Source organism: Aulonocara stuartgranti, assembly GCF_965226115.1.
Source record: "Aulonocara stuartgranti genome assembly, chromosome: 18".
Lineage (NCBI taxonomy): Eukaryota > Metazoa > Chordata > Actinopteri > Cichliformes > Cichlidae > Aulonocara > Aulonocara stuartgranti.
The window spans coordinates 17,018,255-17,037,494 of NC_138954.1; the positions used below are offsets into that span (position 1 = coordinate 17,018,255).

Below are 19,240 nucleotides of genomic sequence, written 5' to 3' on the forward strand. Positions count from 1 at the left end.
TAATTATTTCTGCGTATCCTGTAACACCAACCCAACTTGTTAACCCCTTATTATAGTGTATCTACCATTAAATATTTGTAGGTAAATATAATTGCAAAAAGGGTAATTTCAAATCAAATACACTGGAATTCCATTTGATTACAAGGGAATAACATTCTTAGTCGCAGGCCGTATTATAAAGTGTTACCCGAGTTTATTGCCTTGGACTCCCACCAATATCCTTGGCCAATATCCAAAGACAAACTTTGAAAGACCTTTGAAAAGCCCGATGATCTATTGTTCAAGACTACTTTAAAAATTAGAAGGAGGTCTGGGATTCTTGGAAGCAAAATATAAAGAAATAACAGGTAACTCAAGACTTTTGCACAGTACTGTTTGAGCTAGCAAAAGCTAGCCTCACCCCCAAAATTGATTTTCTCTTTGGTGCATTGATTATTTTTCTCTCTGAGTCACTATGAAATGTAATAATGGGGTCTCCTGTGTATATATTATAAAGTCAGTGTTTGCAAATAGAGAGTCTGGTGAAAGAGAGGCTGTAAAGAGGTCAGAGAGTGAAAGAAGGGTTTGAATAGGTGCACTCAGTTTATTAGAAGCACCAGTCCAAACACTGCGGAAAATATTACTGCTAAAGTTATATCCTTACAAAAACTTACTTCAGAGAAAGTTAAGAAATATTATCAGGAAAAGTTTCTCTGTAGTTGTTCCACAAGTCTGTTACCTAGTCCCAAATGACTAAATGTCATGTGAGACATTTAATCATGTGCACACGTGAAATACAATCATTTAAAATGCAACTAACAAATGAAAAAAACAAACAAACAAAACCCCCTTCTGGATAACAAATAACTTGTTAACACCTTACATGTGGAAAAAGGTGCACCCAGATGTATCAGTAATGTTCCCAACCCCTCCCCTAACTATTTGACATATTACCTAATTTCAGCTTCAGATGAGGTTTAAATAGCCAGAGACGAGAAGGCTGTAACACAGCTAAAAAGTCATGAACTAAACATTGTGCTCTAAAATCTAACTTATGTATTTAAAAAAAAAAGAAAGTATAATGTAAAAAATGTATAATGCACATTGTATACAGTCCAAACTATTCCGGACTATTTTTATAACATGTGACCAAAACTGGAAATTAGATTTTTTGCAATGAATTACAGTGTTAGCTGTGTGGAAAGTGAAATCATTAGCTTCTAAGCAGGACTTTAAATGTAATTATCTGCTCAAAAAATTTTATTTATATACTTGTAATACTCTATAAGTATTCCTTCATATTAATGTAGTCTTTTTTGTAGAGATTAAATATTTAGAAATACTTTTTAACAGTTATTTATTTTTTTGGCTCTATTTTTCTTTGGCTTTATGTCCAATCAGCATGCAGAACTACAACCTACGTCATATGAAACGGACTGATAACATATCCTTTGGCTGAAGAAAGAGCTAGCAAGGAAGCAAACTGTTAAATAATACTCACGAAGTTAAAGGGCGGAAATGTCTGTACATTCAGACACCCAGACAGCTGAGTAACTCGGCTAAAGTTACAGCTGAAGTAGATATTTTGCAGAGACTGCGAGTCTTACACAGGAATGAGCGATACTTATAGAGGAAGTCGCCCAATTGGCTAGCGTAATAGTAGCTAGCTCAGCTGCTAGCTGCCGTTAGCGAGGGGAGTTCTTTGTTTTGTTTTTCAGGTGGAGGTCCAACTAAACATGAAGAGAGACTATTAGTATTTAACTTTTACTTGGGAGTTTTATACGGATAAGCATGTAAAGAGTGCCCACAGCGGTAGTTAGCTGAACAGTAACTAAACAGTTTGTGGTGTAGAAAGTAAACAGCCAAGGGGGGCAACTTTAGCAGCAAATATCTTGTTTGTTGGCGTGGGTCAGGAAAGGACACGACGACATGGGTAACTGTCTCAAGTCTCCTACAGCAGACGACATTTCTTTGCTCCACGAATCCCAGTCAGACAGGGCTAGTTTCGGTGACGGGACAGACCCGGACCTGGAGCCACCTCCGCCCTACCAGGTGAGCAGCTGCTCAGTCTCAACTTCCAGGTGCTTTAATCCAAAAGGGCCGGGGGAGGGGAGCGGAACATGCCCGACACATGAGTAACATCATAGTTTGTGAGGTTAATGTCAGTTAAGAACATACATGCTAACATGCAGTAGGTGGTGATAACAAAGGATAACTCAGTTTCATATCTGTGGCCCTTTGAGAAGTAATCATACGTTTAGTATGTGTTAACAGAAGGCATTTATCAAAAGTTGTCAAACCAGACAGCTGCTGCATTATTCACCTTATCCCAGCACAGAGCCTAATCTAGTCTGACCACTTTCTTCAGGCACACAGTTAGCTTATAGGGGGAAGCACATGTTTTGGTTTCATATTGTTGTTTTCCTGTTTGTGCTACCAGGAGCAGGCTCACATGCCCATGTACCATCCTACACCCAGCCAGGCTCGTCTGGTCACCCAGCTGACAGAAGAAGAGCAGATCCGCATAGCTCAGCGCATTGGCCTGATCCAGCACCTCCCTAAGGGCGTTTATGATGGAGGGCAAGACGGCTCAGAGAAGAAGATCAGAGAGTGAGCATTTTACATTTCTGAAATATGATGAGCTTACAACAAGCAGGGGTGCGGTTGCGTTTTTTTAACCTAAGAACTGAATAGACATTTTGGATCTCAGGCTGGTTGCTTCTCAGGAGTACATCGTAACAAAGTTGTTTAGGAGTTTGGCTGTTTCACAGTGTGTCACACTATTGTTATTATTAATGCAGGAGTGTGTCCTTATAATAGAAAATTATTCTGTCTGAAATGTATATATATTATAGGTTAGATATAATAAAACATAAACAATAAACGTAAAAATCTGAGGGTATGAAGTAAACTCTGTTTAGGTCAGATGTGATGTTGCAGCTGTTTTCAAACAAAAGCAAAATCTGGCTCATTAGCTTGAAAACAAACTGCATTTGTACTTATTCTTTCAACTTTTGTGGCACAAATTACTCTGTCATCTGTTAAAACATCTGTTAGCCTTAAGTAACATGTTTCCTTTAACTCAGCTGGTTCCCTGTTGTGTCCAACATAGTAACAGTGACCAGAAATGAAGCAAAACCACAGTCCATTTTCAAAACTGAAAAACTTCCTCTTTTGGTCCCAGGTTTTTTAGAGCATCTCTGGTCTCTTTAGTTTATCCCCCATCTGTCTCTTTACTGCTGTTAAACCCAGTGACAGAGCTCCTAAGTAGCTGTTAGCAGACTGCTATTATACCTCGTGGGCTAGACAGCATTGGAATTTTAGAAATGAGCTATGTTTCAAAAATTAAAAAGCGAGTTAAGAAGCATTAGTATTAATTGTTGTGTACATTAGTTTTTGCTTCATGTGATTGGGAATGTGTGTAAGGAAGCTGCACAGTTAGAAGTTTTGATGTTGTGTCAAGCGTTCAAAGTGCAGATGTTTTGAAACACTGCTGTGAAGTGTGTTTCAAAACACCCAGGGCACATGGCTACAGCTAGTTGAAGTTTCGGTGTGTTTAACCCCAGTTTTGACAGGTGGCTTACCTGCTGTTTCCAGGTTTGATTGACATTGTGTAGAACAAATCTGATGACACCACATACACCCAGAAAACCTATAACTTTTTATAGGATTGGAAAAACAAAGGAATCTACAGACAGTTGTGGGATCTTTTTGACAGTTGGGTTGGTGAAACCCACAGAGTACACACAACACAACTGCTGATGCCACTGTAGAGGTCAAAAGATAACTGTTGTTGCAAAAAGACATGATTCACTAGTATTTTGGCAGGAAGTTGTGTTGTATAGCCACACATTTATATCATGGCAAAAAAAAAATACCAACACTATGTATGCTCATAACAAAAGTGCCACGTGAATGGATTTTTTTGGAGAGGTAACATATAAAAACAGAAGTTGATTCAGCCTGAAAGCAACCAAAAAACCAAATTTTTGAATAAAAATCTTTTCATAGGGCAAATATAGATGTTGTTACTTGATCCTTTTCTCTTATTCATCTTCGTCAGCAAAATGAGCAACATTCACTCCAATGTAGACAAAACATCTTCGACAAAGATTATTGGCCTATACTTAACCTTCCCATCACAAGAGAAAAAAATTAGGCTATTCAAAAAAACATAAATGGCTCAGAAAACCTTTAAATTGAGCACACTTTGATTGAACAAAGTTAAACATTGGCCAAACAAATATTTTGTTTATTTTTTACAAGATGTATGAAACTGTTAAACAGGTACCTTGTTAGTTAAATCACCTTTTAAATGTAATTTTGTGCCATTTATAAAATTGCAACACACACTGTGCCAGCACTAGCAGCAGGAGTATCGGTTTCTTCCACGTTAGTGTCCACACCATGAGGTTACACGTCGCTTTTTACTGTTTAGCCATTCAAAACCAAAACCGATAGTTATTTATTAAGCAAATACGCTAAATTTTATATCCGTTTGAACCGACACACAGTACTTCTGGCAAGTCAGAAGTCTATCAAGCATAACATGAAGAATACAACTAACTATGAATAAATAAGTAAATGGGTAAACGTGGTTCGCCATTTTAATCAAATAATAATAATAATAATAATAATAATAATAATAATAATAATAATAATGATGTGCTTTGCTGTTTTTTTTCCTGCATTTCTGTAAAATGATATATTTGAAAATTCTTGGATAATAACAGTTTTTATATCTTAACATTATAAATATTATTTTGGCTAAAGAGTTTGGTTATATTTATAGATTAACCATTATAGAAACATGAAAATAATTTTTGGTAGTTACCAATACTGTTAATTTTGGGCAGCTGTGACATAAACCTTACACCAGGTATTGTTCTAATAAATAAGCATTATGGTTTTTTTTTTTCATAACTGCTGTTGTACATAAGCAAGCATAATGTGTTTAAGTGACTGGGCAAGGATAGAAACATTTTAAATGTCTAGTGTCTCCATGGTGTACTGGTTAACATGTTATTCTTACTCATGAAAGAGCCCCAGTTTGAAACCAGAGGAAGACACAAACAGAGGGTCAAAAGCTAGTGCACTGCCTGTGCTGTTCCCAAGCATGGGTAAATGGGAGGTTTACATCAGGAAGGGCATCTGTTGTAAAATCTGTGCCAAATCAAACATGTGGATCCATCCACTGTGGTGACCCATTGGGGACAATAAGAGAGCAGTTGTACGTAGCTTTAAAAGGACTGAAAATGAGACTGAAATGAATTTAAAAACCAAACTGAAACGAACAAATCCAATCTGGAAACGTACCGTGGATAAAATTAGTTGAAAACAAAGAGTCAAAGCGAAATAAAATAAAATCTAATTAGAAAATACAAAACTATAATAACCGACAATTGATTTCGGATACCTGTGGGAAGTCTTTTTTAGAACCTGTAATATAATGTTTGTGAGGGGCCGACACTGTTGCTGACAGTTATTCTTGTGTGTGGTTCATTGTGTGTTAAAAGCCATGTGATGTGTCCCGGCAGTGTACATGCAGTGCCAGCCAACCGAAACAAATAAAATGCTGGGACTTCTTTCCCTCCTGGGTCTCTGCTCTTTGTTGTGGTCAGGTTTTTTAGGGGGGGATAAACATTTTTGTCCCTGTAGTTTTCCCACTTCTTTGTGCATTCCCTCACATCCATCCCAATGGTTTCAGTAATCTCCCTCCAGGAGAGCATGCTTATGTTGATGCTTATGTTGGTGATTATTATTCCTTATACTAATGCTATGAATATTATTCTCTCACTGATACATTTAAAAACAGTGGTGAAAAAGTAGCTGGATACGCAGAGGATTATTTGACTGTATTGAACAGACATGTGTAGTTCAATTTCTAGGGTGCAGATCAGGTTAATGCCTTAGATTTACCACTGAATAAATCCCCAATTCAACGCAAAGTCTAAATCAACCTTTAGTTGTGTGGACATTTTTACGGGTTAATGATTAACTACTGACTATAAATTGGATCTGTAAAATCATAAGCTGTGTAATTGTTTTAGTTAGACTGATCAAACAAAGTAGATTAGAATGAGCGCTGGGTCTGTCTCGTCACAACTTCCAGTGACTTAGAGCTGAAAATCAGAGGGTATAAATGGAGAATATTTTGACATTTTATTATTAAACAGTCAATGATGAATTGATAACGTGTAACTGCGCTACATTAAAGCATGAATAATTTCAGGTTTAGGAGAACACTTCATGTAGAAAGTCTGAGAAGATTTCTGCTGTCGTGTGTTTACGCGGACTGTTTTATCTGTTTTCAGATGCGTGATCTGTATGCTGGACTTTGTTTATGGGGACCCCATCCGGTTCTTGCCATGTATGCACATCTACCATATGGACTGTATAGATGATTGGCTTATGAGATCCTTCACCTGCCCCTCCTGCATGGAGCCTGTGGATGCTGCCCTGCTCTCCACCTACGAGACCAACTGAATTTTCCATCCCTTCTTCAACCGAATCGATATATCAAACACGACCCCCTCCAGCTCCCAAAACCCAGCAGCTGCCCTCTTATAGAGTGAGAGGAGCTGAAAGAAAAAAAATGAAAGTGTTGGCTTTTGTCTTGCACTTTAAAAGTTTCCCACTCACCTAACGTTGGCCTTTCATACCCCTGGTCTGATTCCAGATTGAGCTGGTCTTAAACATCTGTTACACAAGTCGGTAAAAGACAGGTGTCCCAGCGACCCTGCATGGTTGTGTTTCTGTGTTTCTGTCATGCCTAGGCACTCTCCAGCTTTGCCGCTAACAGCGAGCATGTGGCATTTGTGTCTAAAAGAGCTGTTTGGTGACTGCGTTTCCACTCGAGCGGGTCTCAGTGGCGTTCTCCCCATCGGCCAGCACCTTTATTCATCACTGATCACGACTTAAATGAATAATTTGGTAAACAAATTATTGATGAAAATGCTCGGATGATTTGCCAGATATGTGTTGGCAACAGTAAAGAAGACCTTTCAAACATATTGATCTGTTAAACACATTAAAGTAGCCCTGCCCTTTGGATATGTGGGAATACACTGCTGACATTTACACTGTTGGTGTAGAGAAGAAGCCAAACACGATTACAAAAAGAAAACACTTTACAGAAGTCACCCAAAGTGTAAAAGTATACAGTGGTGTACTTTACTTATATCAAAACTACTTCATATGTGTCTTTAGCCGTTCCTCTAAAAATATATTTTGAATTCAAGGGAAAACAAAGTAGAGTTTTGTAATGTTTGACCAGACGATGTGTTGTAGCTGACGGCCAGTGTAAAGGGCTCATTTGTGCATGGGCAGGTGGATCAGTCAGTGGAAATTAGAAGCGCTTGCACACACTCTTCATCTGATCCAGAGATTTGCACTTTACTCCTAGGACATTATGTAAAACAGTATATTAATATATGTACATTATAACCTTGCACTATCAATACTTCATTCCTTTTATCTCCTGAGATGCAAAAGTTATATAGCTGATAAGGATGTTTTTAAAGCCGTCAGTAGTCACTTATCACATTGAAGTAATCCTAAACACGCATTTCATGAAATCTGTGATTCATGGTTTTGTGCAATTTCTTTGATCTTTTTTTCTTTGTGTGTGTGTAATTGAAGGGACAGAGGCTTGCTCAGCTTTAAAGGAATGGTTTGACATTAAAGCTTCTTCAAATTCTTGTTGAGAAGAATTTTTAATTTCTCATAGCTCTATTAATGATTTCTGATTGGACTAATTTCCAGCTCCAAATGATTATTTGGGGGTTTTCTTTATAGAGTAACTTTGCAGGATTCTGATTGGCTGGCCCTTTAGAACAAAAGGTATTTACAGCACGTGTTTGTGGCTTGTGTGGTCGCAGCTGCAGCCGTGCACGTGACTGTATTAAAAAATCCGCTCTCGCCGACTTCATACAGATCCAAGAGTAGAAAAAATGCTTGAAACCAAGCCTCTAGAGCAGACTGAGTCTGACTCGGGTGTAACACCCACATATTCTTCATTAAATGAAGCTTTTCTCCATAGTTAATATGAGCACCACCGATTTAAAAAGTGTGTTTGTGACAGAAAGTAAGAGATCAACAACATTTTAAATACAGAGGGAGAACGTTCTAACCTGGATCTCACCGAAGTCCAAACCCACACCAGCATGTTCACCATCATCATTTGTTTCCATCTGAAGATGAACAAACAAGATTGAAGTTGTTTCATGATTTAATTTTATTGTGGTTTTTGTGCTCTGTAGACAGAGCCGGGTGAGCTGTTCCCACGCTTTATGCTAAGCTAATTGCATTCCCTAATCCAGCTTCATCCCTAACAGAGATAACCTTTGTCTCTAAGCAAATAATGTTGAACTGTTCCTTTAATAAAGAAGCATTGTGTGGCATAGCTGGTTAATTCTGAATCTACATGAATACAGTTTTAAATTCTACACAAATATTGATCACATTTCTTTTTTGTTTTGTTGCGCATTATTGTCTTTATTTCTGTAGTAGACGTTACATTTATTGCTTTACTTTTTACTTGTGCTGTTTTGGTGGTGGTGGTGTCGGTGTCTCTTTCACATTTTCTGTTATGTGTGTAAAACCCATCTTGTATTGAAGTATCCAGCTGTTTGGTACTGTCTGGTCGTGCAAACCTGTCCTGGCTGAATTTTCAGAGTGTGAGAGTTTTTTTTCTCTCATGGTGTGACAGTTAAACCTGAGATCATCTTTTTCACTGAGCTTTCCTTTGCTGTGTTTTCATGAATATTTCTTTATAATCTTCTTTTGTTTTGTTTTTTTGGATGGCTAAGGACCCTTTGTGTAAATAAAATAATAATAATAATTAAAAAATTGAAAAATGATATGCGGTTTTGGTTTATTACCACAGAAGCATCCATTGACTTACCCCGAAACTGCTCACATCAGCCAGTGAAGTGGCTAAATAATGGGGCAGATTTGTAGCCCTGTGATTACCAAAGTAAGAGATTACAGAAAACACAAAAGCAAAAACACTCCTTTTGAGCTTTTTCATTAATGCAATCCTCAAATCTGGCAGTGGAGTGGAGAACGTGACTACATAATGAGCGCTGTGTGATTTGACTGATGTAGCAACTCAGGCAAAGCCACTTTGTTTCCTCCGCTTGCATCAGCTGCCGAGGAAAACATGAGCACGGTTGGTGCCCGTTTCAAGCGTTTCTATATGTGACGCTCAAATATCTGAGATTGGAATTACAATTGCAAAAACCACAAATTTAAATCCTTGTTTTAAGTACGATAAAATGTGGCATATAAAGGCTGCGCGTCCATTTCTTAAGCACCTTTTGAGACGAATACATTGCAACATGCGCTTTGTTTCCTCAGATATAAGAACCGACACAGTTAATCAGCTTTGCAGTGCTGCAAGATCTGCGTGCCTTTACTGTTTTTAGATTAAAACTCAAACAACTTTGACAAACACGAGGACAGACGTGGAAAGGTCCCCTATTCGTTTGCGACCATAATGAGATTTTTGTGTGGCAACATATTAAAATTGTACTAATGCCTCAAGAGTTTAGGCTGAAGGATTAGTTGAACTGCTCGTATATGCATCGCTTACTGAGAGAATGCTTGATTTACTCCTCCCTCATAAATAAAAAACAAAGTCTTTTTGTCTCAGTAGGCAGTCGTGGAGCTGGCAGGAATGCAGTGTTGCTCAAAAATTTGAAAGAAGCAACGCAATACAACAGAGAACTTAAACCTCAGATGAAAGGCAAAATACTTTGTCACTCTGTGAGTAGCAAATGAACATGGTGTAACAGATCAACACAAAATAAGAATTGCATTGATAGTTACGCATTTATTTTTGCATCCATGACCCATTTATATGAAAAATCATGTGAACAGATCCTTTTTTTCTTTACCAGTACTGACAGTTCAAGCTTAGACATTTTAGTTGAGATTTATTATCATGGCTCAGAAGGCATCCAGCAGCCTACGCTGCCTGCAAAGGAGGACATGCAATCACTTTCTCAAAAACAGCTCGACACAATGATCAGTTTGTGCCATTGTTCTAATAATGAGTGGCAGCTGGTCACAGAGAAATATGCAGAGTCACGAATCATTAGGGTTTGTACATCCCATGAAAGGTGACGGGAATAGTGCACTCCACCTCTGCCCTGGCAACCTCAGAAAGATCCTTGGCGTTGAGGATGAGGAGGTACGCTGGTCTCTGGGCACCGGGAGCTGCAACAATGGTAAGCAGCACACCTGTGGGGACAGCAAACACCAGCCTTGCTTAAAAATTACTTCTTACAATACAAGTAATTGTTAAAACACACTGCATGGAACATTATACTTTAACTGCTGTAGACTTACCGTCATCCTCATCGACAGCATCAGGAGTCTGTACAAACAACGGCTCTGAGGGGTAGGAGTCGGGCTCCTGCCATACCCAGGTCTCCTTGGTCTTCACATTCAACTTGCAGATCTACACAGAAATCAAAAGAAAAAAAATCAACCAAAAAAATTTTTTTTTCTACACTCACAGTCTGAAATCTGCTGCTCTAGTCTCTTACCCTGTCTGGTATGAAGTGGTTGAGACCCAGGGCATAGGCGTATGTGTAATTCTTGCCGCCATACCTATTGTAGTTAATCTGAGGAAACTCAAAAGCTACAAAACCAAAGAATAACAAAAGATCACTCAGTAGCCATTCATCCCTTTTTGTCCACTTATCCTATTTAGGGTTGCGATTGAGGGTGGAGCTGTCATAGAGCAAGAGGAAGGCTACACCCTGAACAGATATGCTAACCTTCACACCTACAGTCAGTCACCAGTTAACCCTGTGTATGCTTTTTGGATGTTTGTACTCATAGTCCACACAGAAAGGCCCCACACTAGAATCAAACCCAGCACCTTCTTGCTGTGAGGCAACAGTGCAAACCAATGCACAACTCAATCATTCAGTAAAGTCTAAAAATATCTTCTTGAAAAATAGCTGCATTGTCACCTTGGTGAGGACTGGAGAACAGCACCTCAGGCTCAAGCCAAGTCGACCCATCAGCGTACATGGTGGCTGTAGCTGTGGTGTACGGCAGGCTCACCAGATTCTTCCCCTGCTCCTCCTACATCAAATCCAGATCATGGTCAGAACAACCAAACCTTGCATTTGTTTGTAGAAGATTTTATCAGTCTGATGAAAGAGAAAGGTGCTCACCTTGTGGACATCCAGGGGAATGACGTATCTGCGCACCTCCGGCTGGGGGGCGAGCATGGCTGCCTTCTTCACCTCGTCCCAGTTAGCCCTCAGGTTGGCCAACCAGAGGTAGTTGTAAACAAACTCAAAGCTGCAACACAAAAATGTTCATCAGCATTAATCTTGCTGGATCAAACAAATGCGGTCGGTCGAATGCTTCAGTTACCCTTTCCAAGCACAAAGGTCAACAACAATGAACCCCTGGTCCTCGAAGGCATTAATATGATGAAACATGCCAATAGGTGCTCCTTTAAACTTGAGATCGATGTACTCTCCTGGGTCTTTCTTGGCAATGTGGAACAGGGTCTACAAGAGAACATCAGAGCTTCAGATGAGATTATAGAAGAAGAGCAGCCAAAAACACCAGTGTGGGTTTTTTGTGGATTTAAAGATATTCGTTTGGCTCCTTACTCCTTGGCTCTCATTGGATTCGAAGCAGTCCATGTAGTTGCAGCCACGGATACTCCAGGCACTCAGGAACTTCAGCAGGTTGATTTTCACAGGAGTCTCCACAAAGACAAAGTAGTTGTCTGTCTTGCCGAAACTGAAGTAGATAAAAACACAAAACAATAAAAACCCATCAACTAAATTCAGTTCAATTCAGTTCAGTTTTACTTACATAGCTCCAAATGACAACAACAGTTGCCATAAGGTATTTTATATTGTAAGGTAGAGACCCTTCAATAATACAGAGAAAACAATCAGTAGACCCCCTGTGAGCAATCACTTGGGCGACAGTGGGAAGGAAAAACATTTTTTAAGAGGAAGAAATCTCCGACAGAGCCAGGCTCAGGGAAGTGCACCCATCTCAGAGTGTGAGGCAGGACAAAAATAACACTGAATCACGCACACAGACTCACAGACATGTGGACACACCTGTGCACGTAGGAAGGCTTGAATCTCTGATAGCTGGGGAACTGCACCACCACCTTGGACTTGTCGATCGGATCAGATTTATCTACAAAAGAAAAAGTTGTGGTGTTTTAAAGGGATCACTCACTGTTTCGAAGTCTCTGCTTGGTCCAACACTTCATAAAATCTATATGATGTTTACACTGACAGAAAATACAACCTTTTTCATAATTTATATTTATGCACTTTAACCTTACTTTGTATGTCTGGGGTACTCACACTGTTGTATTTTAATCCGTGGGTTTATATAAAAAAAAAAAACACCCAGCACGCCCCTGCGGGCGGTTTATCCTTCAAGCTCGGGTCCTCTACCAGAGGCCTGGGAGCTTGAGGGTCCTGCGCAGTATCTTAGCTGTTCCCAGGACTGCGCTCTTCTGGACAGAGATCTCCGATGTTATTCCCGGGATCTGCTGGAGCCACTCGCCTAGCTTGGGAGTCACCGCACCTAGTGCTCCGATTACCACGGGGACCACCGGATCCATAGGTCCCTCATCCTATTCATGTAGCCCCTTCCGCCGGGGTTACTTGCGTAGTAGCATTCCAACAACGCCCTGTTTTCGTCCCTTGCCCACCGATGCCTTCTTGTTCCAGTAGCCCACTTTTCGTCAGGGTGCCCTGGTTCCTCAACACCTGACGCGGACCTTGTTGATCCGGGCGACGTCCGAGCCGGCATGCCTTCATATTTATCTGTCTCGCTCATGTCTGCGGTAGGCTTGCTTAGCATAGGGGGTCTAGCCTTAGGACCCTTACTGGATACAGACGCCCCAGGCAGGAATCGAACTTGCGATCCTCTGTTCCAAAGGCGTGTAGTTTAACCACTACGCTATCCAGCTGCTTTATATATATATATATATATTTATATATATATATATTATTTTTTTTTTAATAAAAGGTAGAAATAGCCATTGTAGAGTAGATTAAGCATCATAAGTACATTTACTTATTCATGTTATTTGGAAAATAACCATCTTTTTAAATTCCATCTTATTTTTTGTACAAAATGAACTGAATTTAATGAAAAACCAAGTGTTTTTGTTATTGTTGCATGCGGGGTTTCTCTAAACCTTTCTGCGTGGGTGGGATCCTGACAATATTGTAGGCCAGTGATGCTCCTTTCCCCATGCAGTTTCCAATGTTATACACAGTACCGTCCCTCTCAATATGAGGGTGGGCAGTCACTCCATTAATATTGACATAGCTGCACATATCGACCTGCACAGAAAATAAAGGCGAAAGCTGTAAAGGTGAAAAGATTGCTCGCTCTCGTCTCAGATTCAATGTACTTTATTGATGTACCTTCTTCAGAGTCTCCAGCGTATCTGTGTTGACTTTAGTGATGTAGTTGGTTTCTGTTACAGCATAATAATCCTCACCAATAGGGTAGACATTCACCAAGCAGTTGTCTGTGACCTCAACACCTTGGAAGTAAGTGAAAAACCTGCAGCCGAAGAAAAAACAGGAAAAGACTGCAGTCTATACAGGATTGTAACAAAAAAAAAGGGAACTTGGAGGTAAAATACTGCAAATATTTGCAAAGACATTGAGACATTTCTAATTTGCTCTCAAATGTGTGCATGTGGAACCAACCTGGAGAAGATATTCTTGCAGGGATCAGGATATGCGAATGTACCAAACTCAGTAATGACCACACGCTTCTCTGTAATGGCTCGCACATAAGCATCTGTCCTGATAAACCTAAATGGAGGAAAGAGAGAAAATGCAAAATCCACTTTATGGGTCATTGACTACCCCTCAGACTTCCCATACATGCAGCAAGTGGACGGGAATGTGCTAAACGAAACAATCATGTGTTTGCAGGAGTGTTTCATGCAAATGTGTTTGGTATCTATGAGTCAAAATCTCATGTCAGGACTCAACATGAGCAAACTGGCTCGACTGTGTTAGGTAATCCATGACACCATCCAGTCTTATGGCAACATATGATGTTTCACACGAAATCACACAGCACCGGCTACTCAGCTGCAGTTCAAATGCAATATGTGACACTGATAAATGACCGCCTTACTTCCGGAAGTAGGTGACCTGGCCATTCTTGAAGTCAAATTTGTGCATGAGGGCCTGGCCATCGAAGAGGTGATAGAAGGGTTCATCTCCGACCTCAAAAAGCCCGGGTCCCAGACGGAGAAGGCTTCCCTTCAGAAACGAAGGAATCCGGCCTGCAGAATGAACGTGGATCACAGAAAGTTTTCAGTGTGCTGAGTTATAAACTAGAAAGTATAAATTTCCAGAAAAGTGCAGTCGATATGCAAATGTCAAAAGAGTTATTTTCGTGTCTAGTCTATTTCTGTCTGAAAGATGTAAACAAACCTGTGACTGTTGTGGGAAGAGTCTCAGACAGCTCTTCACATGTCTCAAAAAGCTTCCTGTAGCCACCAGCTGGGTGTTCAAATCTGTTAGCAAAAAAAAAAGAAAAACAAAAGAGCAAAGACATCAAGAAACACTGCCAAAGAAATTATTGCTGATGGGTTTTCAGCAGGTTAAAATTATATATCTTTCAGCTTTAAGTAATTTTAGGATTTCTGATGACTCGTTTTTGGTCAGAAACCCAACCTGCTCCTGACTACCTAATCCTGTGAAAAACACCACAGGATTAGGTTAAAGATTTCTCTACCAAAAGTCGAAATAATTAATTGCATTAATTTCCAAAAAGTACTGAAACAAACATCACAGTTTTCACCTAACAAATCTCTTTAGTTCATTTACTAAAAAAAAAATACTACCCTGGTTGTCATTCAATGTAATAAGAAATATGAGATACAATTGAATTCATTAGAAACTGACCGGCTGACCATGGTTCCTTTTTGCTGTTGAATATAAAACAAAAAGCAAACTGTAAGAAAAGCCTGTGGTCACTGGTTTAGTAACTGGAAGCCTCTGATCTCCCACTGGATTTGAGGTATTTATTCATCTGGGCCTCCTCGGAGTCAATCTACGCAATCAGCGCTGTAAAGCTTTGTCCCAGCCAATCATGTCACATGGGGAACAAGTATCCCATTGTGCCAATATCCTCTTTTGGGTGACCCAATGGCTACACCTCTCAACCTGGATTTATTGCAGAGAATATGCACTGCAAAAAGTGATGCTTGGCAAGAGAGTTGCGCTTGTGTGTTGGATTTCTTTTTCTTTCTATTTTTAACTGTTCTGATTTATGTGTTAAGATAAAATTATGCTGAGTCACAGACAGTTTATTTTAGCACTCATGCAACATGTAGGTCAACTACCCATTATGAAGAAATATCAAGAGTAGGAACTTTGATCCACATAACACTGGTTTTGCACATTGTGTGAAATAAAGACAAACACCTTTCTCATCTAAACTGCAGCTTTTATCCCAAGTGCAGTCCGTATTAGTGCCAAAACGTTTATTTACTACACTTTCACTATTTTAATTATGTATGTATGTATGTATATATATATATATATATATATATATATATATATATATATATGTATATATATATATATATATATATATATATATATATATATATATATATATATATATATATATATATATATATAGTTGTAATTTCAAGTATACATAGGGTAAGTAGAAGCTAGGTACTGCTAATCAAATGAACTCTAAATGATCATCAGTAATCTGTGAGCATCTCTGTTAAAGGTTTTGGCAGTTTGCAAGTGTGGAGCATTGAGATGTGTTAACACAATGCCACAATTTTCCCAGGAGTGGACCCCAAGGTCAGACTGTGTGCCTCAGTTAGCATGTTAAATGTTAAAGTTCATGGCAGTATAAGACCGTTTGGAAGCAGTAAAAAGAACATGGTAGCACAGTTTAGTTCAGTGTCCTCTGAACAAACCATAAAACTCCTGGAATGCTGTCCCGTATATCATCTCAAACACCTCATACTAACCGTGTAGCACAGCGGTGGAGGGGTGCTGATTTTGGCTGTTTTGCAGTCACAGGACTTGGGCAGCTTTCATCACTGAGTTGACCATGAACTTCTCTGTATATCAAAGTGTTCTACAGTCAAATGTGAGGCCATCTGTTCAAAAGCTAAACCTTGTCCAAAACTGGGTCATGCAACAGTATAATAATCTGAAGCCCAGCAGCAAATCTACAACAGAATGGCTGAAAAAAAGATGTTGTAGTGGTCCAGTCAAAGTCCAGACCTTGACCTGAGTGAAATTTTTGTGGCAGGACCTTTAGAGAGCTGCCCACAAACCTCAATGAACTGAAGCAACGTTGTAAAGAAGAGTGGCGTAAAATTCCTCCACAACAGTGTGAAAAACTGATAATGTCGCACAGAGAACAATTACTTGCTGCTAAAGGTGATTCTACAAGCTACTGAACTATATGGTGTAGTTACGTAGTCTCATCCCAGGACTGCAGTCAGTAGTCAGTATGTGGGGAAAACAAACAGGTAATTTTGACCCAGAAATGAAATAAATGAGATAAACTCACTGCTATCTGCACTTTAACACTATTTTTTTCCTTTTTGGACATTAGTACTAAATAAAAATAAGAAATGTTTTCAGTTAAACCTCACTGCCATCATTAGGTGGGATTGTACAATGACTGTTATACAAAATGCTACTTGGATGAAATGTGGCCAGTTGTTCTTTGCTCTGAGCACAAAATGCCTTAACTTGCTTGTCTCAGCGCCGCGATAATCCAGGTGAAAAGGATTATCCTGAAGACAAACGCTGTATTGTTCCTCCTGGGGGAAAAAACATCGTTAGGAGAGAGTTGTGTCACTGCTGTGTGACGTAGCGGCCTCAGCCAACACATGAACTGAATGAATGGGAAACGCAAAACATTGTTGTGATAATCTCTCGGGAAAGAAACAAAGCATCTCTGAGTTCTACGGTGATAATCGCAGCTTTAAGGCCATCAAATATAAATATAATCAGCACCCAAAACAGTGAGTATAAGAAACAAACAGCTGATTAGACCACAAACAAGTCAAGTAAATGCAAAGAAACAAAGAACAAAGAACACCTTTTAACCTCCGTCAGTCTGCAGACTGCTTTACGATGTTTGCACAGAGCATCAAAATGGACTAATATCGAGCACACTACAGCAAAGATTAGAGATTTTTTGAGGATTGATGCCTTAGAGCATGCAGTCACAGTGAAGCAGCTTAATCTCTGCGATCACAAGCAGCAAAGGGTCTTTGATGATATCGCCAATACAAATGAGACAGTACTCGTCTTTGAACTGAAAAACAGGTGGTAGACTGTTCATTATAATTTCAGCCTAATGAGACTCTGGGCTTGAAAAGAGATCTTTTAGTGTATGATGTTGCTGCACCTTATTTTATCCAGGCAACAGAGTGGATCGATGCTGAGAAGCTGGTCGGTTTTAAAAAGAGTTTTTAAAACAGAGCCTTTTTAGGATGTGATTGCATTTCATTGTGAAAATATAAAAAAGATACACTGGATGAGCTTTGGAAAGAGTCGATGCAGCTGATAACTATGATTTGTTACTGCAAATGTGTTCATGCTGATACAGCTGCAGTGTCTGCAATAATTTAACTTACCAAATCCAAAGTGCGCTCATTCAGCTGTTAACACCGGAAGTCTTTAAATGAGATCTCACAGCTAAAAAAAACTGTTAGAAACGCAATATGGCCTCAGGGAGGATCTGCGACAGTAATTTGGCTTCATATTTTTTCTTTTTTATATTTTAAATTTAATGATTTTGTAAGAAAAGAAAGAGTAAGATAATGTTTCAAAATCAAAACTAGATCAGTGAGATTTTAGAATAAGTCACGAGACTGCAAGTATGACTTAGATCTGGAGTTTTTCATTTTTGAGGAAGTTGTAAGCTTTGGAACAAAATAGTTTCAGCTTCATTGAAAAAACAATGTTACTTTTCCCTCCTCTGGCTCTCAGCTACATCCCCCCGGTGGCGTTTGTTCAGATGTCAAGTCTGCAGGTTATTATCACCAATCAGATCCATCTCCAGACAACTTCACCAACTTCTTCCACTTGCTGAGGCCATTTAAACCACGCAGTCTACTGAAAGTCAGTAAACATAGTCTAAAATATCTGCTTTAGATTAAACTCATGAGTGAAACAAGTCGTCACACCACTCCCACTTTTATATTTTCTTCCATCTAGATAGTAATGACTGCAAGGTGAGGATCACCATCTTTAATTTCTCGAGTTCATGTAACAAAAGCCAGGAGCTGCGACTGACAGAGATGAAACATGTCCACAATCTCATGGATTACTGACTACCTGACAGGTAGGCTGCAGTATGTGAGACTGTCTGTTTTATTGATGGGCAGTACATGCCACCTACAGAAATACTCTGACTGATTGTGGAGTGGATGGATCTATTAGTGATGAGCAGGAAAAAGAGTACAGAGCACAAGTTGATGATTTTGTTGAGAGTTCTGGGAGGAATCATCTGCTTCAAATCCGGGGTGGCTGTAGCTCAGGTGGCAGAGCAGGTCAGCCACTAATCAGAAGGTTGGTGGTTCGATCCCAGGCTGTCTCCTGGCTGCATGCCAAATATCCTTGGGCAAGATACTACCGTAACCCCATGTTTGCCTACTGGTGGTCAAAGGGCCCGGTGGCGCCAGTGTCCGGCAGCCTTGCCTCTGTCAGTGTGCCCCAGGGCAGCTGTGGCTACAATGTAGCTTGCCATCACCAGTGTGTGTGTGAATGACTGAATGTAGTGTGAAGCGCTTTGGGGTCCTTAGGGACTAGAAAAGCGCTATACAAATGCAGGCCATTTACCATTTCTAAATGTGAAATGGAACAGAGCGATGGTGTTTGACTTCAGAACAAAGAGACATGTCCCACGACAAACACGGGTCAAGATGTTGATGTGGTGGATGAGTACCTGACGACAAGAGGATGAATTTGAAGACTGACACAGAGGCTGTGAAAAAAAAGTGGATGAGCAGCCTCTTTTTCCCATGAAACTGAAATCCTTCAATGTGTGCTCAAGGTTTTCTATCACTCAGTTGTAGTGAGCACATTGTACTTTGCTGTGTTCTGCAGGGGGAAGCAGCATCTGAGCTGGAGACACCAGCAGACTGGATAACCTGAAGAGGAAGACAGGCTCTGTGATTTCTTGCAAACTGGACCCTTTTGAAACTTTGGCCGGTGTTGTGCCAAAAAGT

The 19,240-nt window shown here is 39.7% G+C and overlaps 2 protein-coding genes across 2 annotated transcripts; one reads left to right on the forward strand and one right to left on the reverse strand.

The window, feature by feature from the left end:
• Positions 1–1,397: 1,397 nt before the first annotated feature.
• On the forward strand, positions 1,398–8,842 carry LOC309693683 (RING finger protein 11-like). The gene is made up of 3 exons (XM_082513138.1): positions 1,398–2,031; positions 2,420–2,589; positions 6,294–8,842. The coding sequence occupies exons 1-3, from the start codon at positions 1,909–1,911 to the stop codon at positions 6,463–6,465; spliced, it is 465 nt and encodes a 154-aa protein (XP_082369264.1). The 5' UTR covers positions 1,398–1,908; the 3' UTR covers positions 6,466–8,842.
• Positions 8,843–9,794: 952 nt separating this feature from the next.
• Positions 9,795–15,191, reverse strand: rpe65a (retinoid isomerohydrolase RPE65 a). The gene is made up of 14 exons (XM_082513128.1): positions 14,925–15,191; positions 14,451–14,533; positions 14,149–14,299; positions 13,710–13,817; positions 13,419–13,560; positions 13,187–13,334; positions 12,087–12,168; positions 11,622–11,754; positions 11,377–11,516; positions 11,172–11,301; positions 10,965–11,079; positions 10,533–10,627; positions 10,333–10,444; positions 9,795–10,224 (listed from the first exon to the last, which is right to left on the reverse strand). Exons 1-14 carry the CDS (start codon positions 14,933–14,935, stop codon positions 10,079–10,081), a joined length of 1,596 nt encoding a protein of 531 aa, XP_082369254.1. The 5' UTR covers positions 14,936–15,191; the 3' UTR covers positions 9,795–10,078.
• Positions 15,192–19,240: the final 4,049 nt, after the last annotated feature.